This window comes from Typopeltis vanoorti, chromosome 17 (assembly GCF_054136105.1).
Source record: "Typopeltis vanoorti isolate ZY-2024b chromosome 17, IOZ_Tvanoo_1.0, whole genome shotgun sequence".
Taxonomy (NCBI): domain Eukaryota; kingdom Metazoa; phylum Arthropoda; class Arachnida; order Uropygi; family Thelyphonidae; genus Typopeltis; species Typopeltis vanoorti.
In genome coordinates, this window is record NC_143565.1 from 54,055,130 (window position 1) to 54,069,105 (window position 13,976).

Consider the following 13,976-nt stretch of genomic DNA (forward strand, 5'->3'; position numbering starts at 1 on the left):
ATGGTGTGAGCTAGAGGTAGGCAAGACAGGATATTTAGTGGGGTGTTGCTACAGACCCAGGAGCACAGAGGATGGGGACCAGGAGATGTTTAGACAGCTAAGTTTGGCAAGTGCAAGAAGAATGATTGTTATGGGAGATTTTAACTTCAGTAGTATAAATTGGAGAGAGGAACATGCATGTAACAATAGGGGAATGGAATTTCTAGAATTCTTGAGGGACAAATGTCTTAGGCAACATGTAACAGAGGGAACAAGAGGTTCAAAAATTTTGGATTTGGTTATAGCATCAGAAGAGTTGAGAATAATTGAGTTGACGTCTCTCCCACCAGTTGGAGAGAGTGACCATATGGTGTTGACATGGAAAATGAATAGACATGCAGGAGTATCAAAGAGACGGGAACTTATGTGGAATTATAAGGCAGGTGATTATAATAGTCTTAGACGTCAACTTCGGGAAGTTTCATGGAGGGAGGAATTGGACGGCCGGGATATCACCAGTGCGTGGGAAATTGTGAAAGAATATTTGTTATCAGCAATGGTAAGTCATATACCACGAGTGAAGAAGAGGGCGCAATTTGGAGTAAAGTGGATGACAAACAACATTAAACAGGAACTGCATGCGAAAAAGAGGCTATGGAAGAGATATAAGGAGACAGGTGAAGAGAGGATGGGTGAAGAATATAAGACACAGGCCAGAAGAGTGACTCGTGTGGTAAGGAAAGCGAAACTGGAATATGGGAGGAGATTGGCCCTAAGATCCAAAGAAAATCCTAGGGAATTTTTTAGCTATGTGGCCAGTAGGAGGAGAAATGACTGTGGAAGAATGATATTGTGGGATAAAAATGGGAATAGAGTGACTGATGCAGAGGACATAGTGGAATTGTTCAATGAACACTTTATTGGAGTATTTCATCCTAGAGGAGTCAGTTTTAATGCTAGAGGGATAGGACTGGTAAGAGGTCTGGAGGTACAGGAGGAGAGTGTGTTTCAGATACTGAGTACTCTGGATGTCAGTAAAGCTGTGGGACTGGATGGTATTTCGCCACGAGTTTTGAGAGAATGTGCTAGCGAATTGACAATACCTTTAACGTGGCTTTACAATGAAAGTCTGGCTTTGGCAAAGGTGCCCAGGAAATGGAAGGAAGGTAAGATAGTGCCATTGCATAAGGGTGGTAACAGACTGGAAGTGTCTAATTATAGGCCAGTCTGTGTGTCATCAGTAGTTGTTAAGATCTTGGAGAAAGTAGTGAGGGACCGTGTACAGCATTGGGCAGATGAGGGTAATGTTATCTGTGAGAATCAACATGGATTTGTGAAAGGACGCTCTTGTTTTAGCAATATGCTAGCCTTTTATAATAAAGTTACAAGAGCATTAGATGAGGGAAAGGCATATACTGCAATTTTCTTAGACTTGGCGAAGGCATTTGACAGGGTGCCACATGATAAGCTGATATTTAAGTTGCAGCACATGCGTCTGGATGTCAGATTGGTCAACTGGATTCAGGATTGGCTGTCTGATAGGTATCAGAGAGTTGTGTATGGTGGAGCAGTTTCCAGGAGGCAGAGGGTTACAAGTGGGGTCCCACAGGGCTCAGTACTAGGACCTATATTGTTTAACCTTTATATCAATGACATAGCCAGTGGATTGCAGGGGGATATTCAGTTGTTTGCGGATGATGTGAAGCTGGGAAGGATTATTAGTAATAGCGCAGATGTGGTAGCCCTGCAAGAGGATTTAAATAAGCTAGATAGATGGGCAAATGAATGGGGGTGTCAGTTTAATGCAGCAAAATGTAAGGTCTTGAGGTTTGGGAAACATCGATGGGATGCTGCATACTCTATGGGAGGAGTTATACTGGAGGAAGTAGGGGAGACAAGAGATCTGGGGTTGATGATTGATAGAAACCTGAAGTTTAGGGGACATATTGCAAAGGTGGTGAAGGTAACACTGAGGATTGCTGCTATTATGAGAAGGACACTGACCTGCAGAGATAAGAGGGTTATCATTCCGTTGTATAAGTCTCTGATCAGACCACACTTGGACTATTGTTCTCAGATTTGGTCCCCAGGATTTGAAGGGGATAAATTAACTGTGGAAAGGATACAAAGACAGATGACAAAGATGGTTTCAGGACTGTACAATGATAGTTATGAGGATTGGCTGAGAGAATGTGGACTGCAGAGTTTGGCAGATAGAAGAAGGAGAGGTGATATGATTGAGACTTTTAAACTGTTGAGAGGTGGTTACAGGGTTGACACTGGGGAGTTCTTTCGCTTGGTTGATCAGCGGGAAGGAGTGATGACAAGAGGCCATCCCTGGAAGTTACGAAAGGAAACTGTGAGCAAGAGGGTAAGGAGTGGTTTCTTTGTGTGGAGGGTGGTTGAGCCGTGGAATGCATTGCCTGATGGAGTGGTGGGAGCGAGAACGGTCAGTGACTTTAAAGAGTGGTATGATAAACTTTGTGTTTCTCAGGGGGGGACCTCCCCTCGATGAGTCTTGACAGACTTTATGTCTTAGGAAGGACCTCCCTCGATGAGTCTTTTGACTCCTTGGAGGCCTGAATAATAATAATAATAATAATAATAATAATAATAATAAAGTTTCCAATTTTATGGAAACTGAATTAATATATGGAATGACAGCTGTGGACACATATTAGGACTCCGTTCCACATTGTTGGGGGTTGTCTTTAAAAAGCAATTGTTAAAAATGTTAGAAGGTTATCCATTCAGAGATAGAGTGTTAGCTATTTGTGACAGTTCTCTCTGTACATCTCCTTTCGAAATAGACCTTAAGGCTCTATTACGGAGCATATGAATGATGCTGTGTTTTTGTGATCTATGATGGCCAGACGAATAATGTAGATATCTACCTGTATCTGTGGGTTTCTTGTAAATGGACAGCTGGACATTGTTATCTTCTCTCCTCACTAATATGTCAAGGAAGGGTAGTTCTTTGTTCTTTTCCAGTTCCATAGTGAATTTGATCTTATTATGTAGTGAATTGATTTTATTAAGAAACACGAGAAAGTTTTCCATGGTATCCTTCCAGATGATGAACATGTCATCGACATCATCATCACCATCAAATTCCTGCCATGTACCCTCAAGGGGTGTACAGGATATGACAGTACTACATGAAAAATTTACATCATTACTAACTTCCTATCTACAATTTTCCTCCAAATCAGTCTGTTACTTGTCAAGACTCCAACATTATCAGATCTTATATTTCTATCGTCTAAGGCACATTGTACCGTATCAATCCACCCACATCTTGGTCTTCCTCTGGGTCGTTTTCCTGCCAACCTGGCAAAGAACACTTGTTTTGCTAATCTTTCCTCTCCCATTCTATTTAAGTGACCATACCACCTGAGATTAGCTCTGCTAACCCATTGCTGGATGCTGACAATGTCAAGCATCCAGCAATGCGTTATTTTAATATGAATTTAATATGATACTATTTTAATATGATATTGCCATTGATGCCATCTGTTCACGTCTATAATCTTTCTCAGGACTCTCATATCTGCGGTTCTCTAGTCTTTGGTCAAGTGTTTTACTTCTGACCCAGCTCTTAGATCCATAAGTTAAAACGGGTTTGAACACTGTCTTGTATACAGCTAATTTAGTGTTCCGACTAATTTCTCTCTTATTCCATATGAATTTATTCAATTGACTTCCAACCATACCAGCTTTGCTGATTCTGTTGTCTATTTCTATATTTAATTTACCATCTTCAGTAAAAATCGTGCCTAAGTAACTGAAATGTTTTACTTGTTCCACAGGTTCTCCATTCACAACACAGTTGACATTTTCAATGATTCTGCTTATTTTCATTGTCTTTGTCTTTTTATTGCTGACCTTCATACCATATCTATTACAACGGCTATTCAATTTAGTCAGAGAATCTTGCAGACTTGTAGCAGATTTATTTAGAAGTATAACATCATCCGCATAAAGCAAAGAGCTGACATTAACATCTCCAATTTTGATATCAGGTTTAATACCACTTTCCTTCATAATGTGATCCATATAGATAATGAATAACAGAGGGGATAATGTACATCCTTGTCTCACACCAGATTTAACATTAAACCATCTTCCTGTACTTCCTTCAATTCTAACTGCTGACTTACAACTCAAATAAAGACTAAGTTTTGCTTGATATAATGCCCCATTGACACCATATAACTGCAGCGTATTGAATAGCTTCTCTCGACAACTTGTCATATGCCTTTTCCAAATCGACAAAACTTAAATACAGATCTTTGTTATATTCCCATGCTTTCTCGACTATTTGTTGTAAAGTGAAGATCTGATCCTGACAGCCTCTATTTGGCCTGAATCCAGCTTGTTCTTCACCAAGCTTTTCTTCCACAATTCTTCACAACCGTTTCTCAAGTATACTTGCATAGATCTTGCCAGGAACACTCAGTAGGGAAATACCTCTGTAATTCTCACATTCAGTTTTATTTCCCTTTTTATATATGGGTACTATGAGAGCTCTACTCCAATCATTAGTAATTCGTCCCTCAGTTCAGGCTTTCTGAACTATGCAGTGCAGCCACTGTAAGACTTTTATACCACCATACTTCAGCATTTCTGGTCAAATATCATCTACTCCTGCTGCCTTTCCACATTTCAAGCCTTTGATGGCTTTTTCTAATTCAAGTATGGATATGTATTCCTGACTGCATGCCTGGTAAGTGTTTTTTATCACTGTGCTGTCATCACTGCTTGTTTCAATTTAGCAGTTTTCCAAAGTAATTACTCCATACTTCAAGGATATCTTTTTCTCCAGTTCTCATGTCACCTTTATCATCTCTAATTCCTTTTACAGCACTCTTGTCTTCATTCCTAAGCTTCTTCAACAACCTCCAGAATATTTTGCCACCTTCTTGATATTTATTTTTTATATTCTTGCCAAAGTCCTCCCATGACTTTTTGTTTAGCTAGTTTTACACACTGTTTAGCTTTCTTACATTTGTCTCTGTATTCTGTAAGAGTAAAAGCTGACTTATTTGCCAGGAACTTTTGATATGCTTTCTTCTTTTCCTTCACTGCCTCTTTAACTTCCTGTGTCCACCAGGGAGTTCTGATTTTTTTATCCTTGCACACAACCTCACCACATGCCTCTCTGGCAGAATCAATCAATGTTTTTTTCAGAGTTGGCCACTGAATCTCCAAGGTTTGATTCCTGTTCTCAAACTCTTTCATTTTCTTTTCAATAATCTTTCTGTATTTTAGTCTACAGTTCTCATCTGAGAGCTGCTCAACTTTTATTCGCTTTAAAACTTTCTTACATGTTATTCTTTTCAATATGAAATTCAATTTTATCCTGCTCAAGACTAAATAATGATCACTTCCAATTTCAAATCCTCTGTACACTCTGGTGTCCTGCACCAGGGAGAAAACATCACTATCAACAATAACATAGTCAATGAGACTTTTCTTATTCCTAGCTTCTTCTCTCCATGTGAATTTGTGCACATTTTTATGTTGGAACATGGTGTTTGTAATAACCAGTCCATGTCCTGAGCAGAAATCCAACAGGTATTTGCCATTATTATTAGCTCTTTTCTCCAAATTTTCCCAAAATATTTTTGTATATGTCTCACAATCATTTCCTACTCTGCTATTTAGATCCCCAACAAGGACCAACTTTTCCTTTTTCATTGTGTCAGTTGCTTTTTCTAAAGCCTCAAAAAACTCCTCCACTTCTACCTTAGTAGAACCTTCTGTGGGACCACAGGCACAAATAAGTCTCATTGTCCAGTTCCCCATTTTCATATTTGCCCACATTACTCTACTTGAGACTGACTGCCATTCAAGAAGATTAGCCTCGTATTTTGTGTTGAATACTATGGCTACTCCTTCTTTTACTTGATTGTCATTGCCTGAATATAACATTTTGTATTTATTGCTCAGAAAGATCTCACCAGTTTTGGTCTTTTTTGTTTGAGTCACCCCTATTATGTCGATCTGGTACTTATCTAATTCCTCAGCTAGCTCCATTTCTTTGCCATTCAGGCTTCTTACGTTGATAGTACCGATCTTTAACACTGGTGATGTTGAGTTGGGGTTTGTTTTCAGATTTTTTCCAGTAGCTGACTTTTCGCTGTTCGCCCTGGTTCCCTGGCGAAAACAATGGGGCCTTGTTTAACCGGGCTACGCCCCAGCCGGCATGAAATTTTGTCATGTTGTACCATCATTCTATATTTTGGTTTAACCAATAAGAATACAATTTGGTCAGCTAAATCCCAAATTGCCAGCCCATCCTCGTTCGTTCAGTATCAAAGTAGATACCCAACAGGGTGCACCACGAGAAGGTGAGGATTGGACATTAGGTCAGAAGTCCTGGTCGGTTCTCCGCATTCCTTTAAAGGCTATGTGGAGTTCCCCTCTCAGTTATACAGCTTTTACCCTTAAGCACCCCTGTCATCGACATATCTCCACCAAATCAACAGTTTAGGTGAAATGGTGGAAAAAATATCCTTTTCAAGTTTTTCCATAAATAGGTCTGCGCATGGTGGTGAGAGGGGGCTACCCATGGCTAGACCTTCCGATTGTTTGTATACTATGTTATTTACTTTGAAGAAATTTGATTTCAGGCAATGATGAAACAACTGGGTGATGTCCTGAGGGAAGAGATCTTTTAGAATGTTGACCACCTCTACGACCGGTACATTAGTGAATAAAGACACTACATCTAAACTAGCCACAGTTTGTGGAATTTCTGAAAGATAAGTATCTTAAGCAGCACGTAATTGAAGCAACTAGAGGCTTTAATGTTTTGGATTTGGTAATAACTTCACAAAATGTAGGTGTTAATGAGGTTTGACACTGCTGCCAGTTGGTGAGAGTGATCATGAGATACTTCTTTGGGAAGTGATGAAAAAGAAAAGGTCACTGCCGAAAATGGATACATGTAGAAGTACAAAGAAGATGATTATAGGAAGCTCTGTAGTCACAGTTAGCATTAGTATGTTGGGTAGATGAGCTGAGCAGAAAAGATGTTGAAAATGAATGGAAATTCATAAGACAGTATCTCACAAAAGTAAGACTGCATATCGAGGGTTAAGCGAGTAAATAGAGTGGGAGTGAAATGGATGAACAGCGAAATCAAGCAAGCTGTGCTGGAAAAGAAAATGTTATGGAGGAGGTATAAAACAGATGGTAGTGATTTGATTCATGAAGAGTATAAAGTACAGACCAGGAAGGTGACAAGCATGGTAAAGAAAGAAAAGGTGCAGTATGAGAGGAGACTTACTGGTCAGGCCAAGGTTCACTCGAGGGAATTTTTCTGCTACATGACAAGCAAGAGGAAGAAAAATTATGGCAGACTAACATAGTAAATAGTCATGGCAGCAGACTAACTGCTGCAAAGGATATAGTGGAAATATCGAAAGAGCACTTTATCAGCGTATATCATACTGGTATAAATAATCTGGTACAATATATAGAAGAGAGGCAGGTATTAGGAGAATTGGAAGTGAAAGAAACTGAGATGTTGGTTGCATTAGATGTGACTAATGCTGTAGGAATGGATGACATATCACAACATATGCTTAAGGAATGTGCACCACAGTTGGTTATGCCCTTGCCATGGTTATTTAATGAAAGTCTTGTAGTGGGTAGGGTTCCTAAGGAGTAGAAAGAGGGTAGAATAGTACCACTCCACAAGCATGGTTCTAAGACAGAAGTCTCCAAATATAGGCTGGTCTGTATAACTGCAGTTGTGGTCAATGCGTAGGAGATTGATAAGGTACAGAATTGGGTTGATTGACACGGCATTGTTTACGAAGATCAGCATGGATTTGTAAAGGGTAGGTGTAGGTCCTGTTTCAGTAATTTATTTGCATTTTATGATAAGGTGATGAGTGTGTTAGATAAGGGAGAATCATATACAGTGATATTCTTAGACTTTGCAAAAGCGTTTGATAGATTACCACATGATAAGTTGGTGTACAAGCTGCAAAGGATGGGAATAAACAGTATATTAGTTGGATCAGAGATTGGCTCTCTGAACGATACCAGCAGGTTGTGTATGATCGAGTAGTGTCTCAAAACAGAAGGGGTGACTAGGACCCCTGCTTATAATTTGTTTGTAAATGATATATCATGTGGACTGACTGGAGATCTTCAGTTATTTGCTGATGATGCAAAGTTGACAAGAATTATAAGTAGCACTGATGATGCTGAATTCCTTCAGGAAGATTTAAATAGACTTTTTACTTGGAAAAAAGAGTGGGGTTGTAGTTTTAATATCAATAAGTGCAAGGTGTTGTATTTTGGAGTGCAGAAATATAAGGCTATGTACTATATTGATGGTGCCGTACTGCAGGAAGTGGATGAGATTAGAGATTTGGGAGTGATGGTTGACAGTAGACTGAAGTTTAGAGGGCATATTACTAGGGTTGCACATTGTAGTGCTGCTATGATAAGAAAGTTGTTGTGCCACTGTATAAGGCACTGGTCAGACCACACTTGGACTATTGTGCTCAGATCTGGTCACCTGGTTTGCAATGTGATGTGGAGACTTTGAAGAGGGTCCAGAGACGAGTAACAAGACAATATCAGGAGTTCGGAATGCTGGCAATGTAGAGAGGTTGAAGAGATATGGATTGCAGAGATTGGTGGATAAGAGAAAGAGAGATGATATGATAAAGATGTTTAAGTTAGTGAGAGGATTTTATCAGATTACTCCAGAGGGCATTATAAAAAGAGTAGAAGGTGAGAGGGAAGAACCAGAGGTCATTCCTGGAAATTATGTAAAAGTGTGATGAAGAAGGGTGTGAGGAGTAGATTTTTTACATGGAGAATTGTCAGTGAATGGAATGCATTACCAGAATGTGTTGTTAATGCAAAGAGTGTTAAGGACTTTTAGATTCTACATGAAAAATGTGTTGTCAGTTCAACGAACATCCCACGATGAGTTTGTCGACTCCATGGAGGGTGTAATAAAAATAATAATAATAATATTAAAATTCTATATCACATACAGAACAATAAAATAATTTGTATACAAAATGTAATTATGTCAAGGTTTTTTCACTTGGTTAGAAAGTAAATTATACTTGCCAAGAAATTATGTTCTTGTTTAATCCTTCATCCAAGTGTAAACAAACAAAGTTTGCACATGAAATATCTTCACAACCAGGTTACGTGTATATATATCAACCTTGATATCTCAGTATTCAAAGTAAACTGTAATTTTCAAAATATTACTTTTATCTCTGTGAAATAAATAAATTCTGTTAACAAGAACAGCATGTAGTGTCACCATAATATATTGCAATGTAATATATATTGCATGTTGTATGATACTATGACCAAGAAATAGTACCCACATACTGACAATGACAATAATGACTATTATGAAAACCAAACAGCCTTGCACACACACACACACACGATGATATGCTAAAGGAAATTTACTAGAGCAAACTGTCCACTATAACAACCTTATGCCCCCCCACCCACACACAAGAGGATGGTATAGTGAGAGTCAATTGCATAAATATTGTTTATGCTTTGTGATCTATTATATGACTTACTCAGTGAATTATAAAGACTGCAAGCTTTTGTAATGTGCTAAATTTATCATGAAATCTTTCACATATTAAACAAAGTAGATAAATACGTGATATTCTGCTGAATGTGTACTGGAGTAAAAGCTATTAACCTCTCTACCGGCCGTAGTGGATGAAATAGTGATACAAAATTGCACTTCTTATCCATGTTATTAAATAGGTGTTACAGAATCGTATCCAGATTTTGCTGGACATCTGTGTTTGTCAAAATGCTTTATAATAGGCTTCCGTTTTTGCTGTGTGGTGTTCATAATTAATGAAACCATATTTTTTTAAATAACATTACTCAAATAAACAGATAAAAATTGTGATTTTTTTTTTTTTTTTGTTGAACTAATAGATTTTGCTTATCGCTAATTTTTGCGATTGAAAAAAATTTCAATTTTCAATTTGTAATTGAAAAAAAAAAAAAAATACAACATATCAACATTGAGATAAGCAAGAAAAAAATATGCAGGCTCAGTAAATAGTTTAGTTACAAATAACAGCACTGGCAAAGCAGACATCGAGAAAATTAAAAAAGATAGCAAACAAGCATCCTGGAAGGGATAATTTTTTTCAAATTTGCATCTGTAATCTTCCACTTTTTCAAATATGAAAGTTGGCAGAAACTTAAAGACAATAGCAAAATTCTAGTGAAATGTTAAGCAATTATTTAAAAATGGCTTACATTTGAATATACTTCATTTACATGCAGTTTATTAAGCCTAAATCTGCCCCACTGAACAGAACTGATTCAGAGCGTGCAAATCTCACTCAAAGAATCACTATTACAATAATAAAAAGCAAGATACATTTAATTCCTGTACATTTTTACATACCTTTAGTGCCAGTCTCATGAATCCGATTATATGAAAAAGGTACATTACATGGAACTCTATTAAAAAAAAAAAGAAAGAAAAATTATATTCACAAAATCTTAATTAATAGTACGAACTCTCTAAGTATAAACTATACAATACCATTCATATTTCATAATTAATTCTGTTTATTACAAGAAATCTTATACACGTCAGTTCCATCCCATATCCCTTAATGATTTAGATCCAATGACCTGTCTCAAAAAGTTACATGGCATTATAATAAACATAATTATTGCTATTAAAGATTAGTTAATCCTACCTGCATTTTCTGCTATTAACTGAAACTGTACTCTCTTGTGTGTTTATTTTGTATGAGAAAAAACTGTTATAAGATTCCTTGCATCGTTCACATTCCATTCAAAGGGGTTCCAAATCTGGGTCTTTCCAACCAAACGCAACTGCCAATAGAAATTTACGGATGGTGGTGGTAGACAGAGAGTTAAAGTTTAGAGGAGATATTGCTAAGGTAGCCCATAAGCTTACTTGTCTATTAAAGAACACTGGTGGACAAGTGAACAAGATCAAGATAACTGTGCTCAAGTCTAGTCTCCTGGGTTTCTTGGGGATAGGAAGTGGTGGACAAGTGACGAAGAAGGTAAGTGGTTTATGGAATGTTCCTTATGATGATAGATTGAGGGTGTGTGGATTGCAGAAGTTGGTTGATAGGAGAAAAAAAGGGGAAATGATAGAAGCATTTAATCTGCTTAAAGGGTTTTATAAGATTGATGCAGGGGAAATGTTTCAGCACTGCTGGAGGGACCAGAATAATAGGGGTCATCCTGGGAAGTTGAATAAAGGCGTGGTTAGTAGGGATGTGAGGAGTAGATTTTTTGCTTGGAAAGTGGTGAATGAGTGGAATGGGTTGTCAGAGTCAGTTGTGAGTACTTTGTCTGTTAATAGGTTCAAGGAGAGGTATGATAGATTATGTGGATAGTTTGGGTCTCCCACAATGAGTTTTCGGACTCCATGGAGATACCCGTACAATAATAATTACACTGAGATTTGAACCCACAACTATGATTGGTTCCTCCTTCTTTAACTTCACAGACTAAGCTGGATGAGAAGCTGAATTGTTTGCTGTCAGTGATTTAAAGCAAACTCACTTACAAGAATTCCAGATAATCCCCAGTATTCTTCTGACATTCTAGACCTAATCAGCTAGCCTCCAAATACACTACTGATGTCAACTCTCCTCCCAGCAACTTTAATCATAACCTTGTCTATGTTCCTTTTTCTACAGATCATCATTTTCCCAGACAATCTCAGTCCTATATCTTATGGCACTACAACAGGATGACCTTTGACATTTCTGTGCCTCTTTTCCATAGTCTGATTACTGCTATCTCCTGATTCAAGCACTTGCTCTAATCTAATAACTGAAATTATTCTTGCTGGTACGAGTGTCTTCATTCCCCATTGTCCTCAAAATCCCTGACTTTTATTGAGGATTTGGGTTTCCAACAGATATGCCAAAGGTCTGAGCTAAAACATCAGCATACACTCAGTGGCCCAAGCCAAGGTCACAAGTTTTTCACTCAGCTAATACTCTGTAATAACTGCAAAAAAGAACATTAGCAAATCTAAAGCAGACTTATAAGGGGCAAATATACTAAGCTTGCCTCCTGCTGAAAGAGCAGGTGATCATTCTTGTTCTGTGCCAAGGCTGTCAGACAAAACTTCTGGTCTACTGTGTTTTCAACCTTCTCTCTCACCCTAATAAATCATGTCTGGACAATTCATTGCGGAGAAAATTTGAAATCATGTTTCATGTCATTCTCATATATGAAAAAAAAAAAAAAAAAGAAAGAAAAGAAAAAAAAACAGAAAGAAACATTTTATGTATGATTTATTATTTCAAATATACTTAGCATTGTGAAATTTTTTATTCTGTATTCATATTCTTTCTTACTACAGGCTGTATAGATGGAATATTAATTGTTACAAAACTGGGATAGGTTGATTAGGGAGAAAGTGCACCATATTTAAGAATATTTAGGAATAATAGTTATATCCAACTAATATTTATAGTTAACTATTTATATATTCCTATTAACTGTTCTATTAATAGTTAGAATAGTTAGGGAGAAAGGACAACATAATTAGGAATATTTATTCTTCTAACCATTCACTATTTTTCTGTTCCATGCATTTAGACATCCATCCATCCAGGTGTGATATATTTTTTATCTGAACTAATTCAAAAGGTGGCATGTTTCATTATTGCATGCACGTGCATTTTGAAAATCACTGCACTTTTCCTGCATAGTAAAGACATCATGCATGCTGCTATCACTTGCAGAGCTAGTTTAAGTTCATAGGTACAATTTTGAGTAAAGATATTAAAGAAAATTATAAATAAAATTGCTTAAATGCTATCATAATGAAGTAAATCAGCATAAGTAAATCTGCTGCTTCAATACTAGCCTTTACCTTTTCCTCCAATACTAGTATTTTATGATGCTAAGAAATTTTACATTTCATATTTAGTCTTTTTTACTGAAAAAAAAAAAAAAAATAGATGGATGCCCCCAAAGTGAAATACGTAATTAATTACTTCTCTTGTGTACCATTGAAAAGTAAATTGTAATCAGAAATAACATGTCATTAACAACCAACTCAACCAGCTAACAACCTCGGCTATGCAGACGATATAGTATTAATAGACTCATCTTTAGCCAAGGCACAACAACACTTTGACAAACTATGCCAAGCTGCAAAAATATTTGGATTGACAGATAAATGAAATAAAACTAAAATACTCACAAATATAGTACAAGGTTCCATCATTACAGAACACAGCCAATCTTTAGAAAAAAGTAGAAGACTTCCAATACTTAGGCTCAAATATAAATAATAGTGTAAATGACATATTATTAAGAAAATATAAACTCTCAATGAACACAGGAATCTAGGAAATATATCGAAATCGCCCCTCATTACCTTGAAACAAAAATTATGCTTTACAAAGCAACCTCTCAAGCCATCTTCTTGTATTGTAGAGAAACATGGGCCTGTCCCATCCAAAAAGCAATAAAAACCATTAATAGCTTTAATACAACCTGCCAAAGACTGTTACTCAGTTACTCTTGGAAGGATCATATTCTTAATCAGTATTTTAGAAGAGGCAAACCAAAAACCCTTGATTGAAACCCAATGCATACATCAACTTGATTGGCTTGGATATCAACTGAGACATCCTCCTTCTCCATAATATGACATCTTATTTTTATATGCCCCCCTCAAATGGACAAAGATGGAGAGGAAGGCAATTCTGGAAGTATATTAACCACCTTATCAGCACAGATAATTCTCTCTCTCTTTCTCTCCATGAGAAATAACTCAACTGGCTCAAAACAGAGATGCCTGGAAAACTGCATATGAGCGTGGTCTGAAAAGTTCTCGGCCTCAACCATACATGGCGATACTATCAGCAAGATTTTTTTTTTCAAAGTTGGTAGATCTGTCATAAGCATCCATGTGAAATTGCAAGTCAATCTATCAAGTAGTTTGTTTTATA

At 37.2% G+C, this 13,976-nt stretch overlaps 1 protein-coding gene across 1 annotated transcript in view; it reads right to left on the reverse strand.

The window, feature by feature from the left end:
• The window catches only part of LOC150097399 (proteasome activator complex subunit 4-like), a 646,748-nt gene that overhangs the window by 352,552 nt on the left and 280,220 nt on the right, over window positions 1–13,976 (reverse strand). The window contains exon 21 of the mRNA XM_090407543.1: window positions 10,418–10,473. Within this exon, the coding sequence (XP_090263669.1) occupies window positions 10,418–10,473 (56 nt within the window). The remainder of the gene's footprint in view (window positions 1–10,417; window positions 10,474–13,976) is intronic.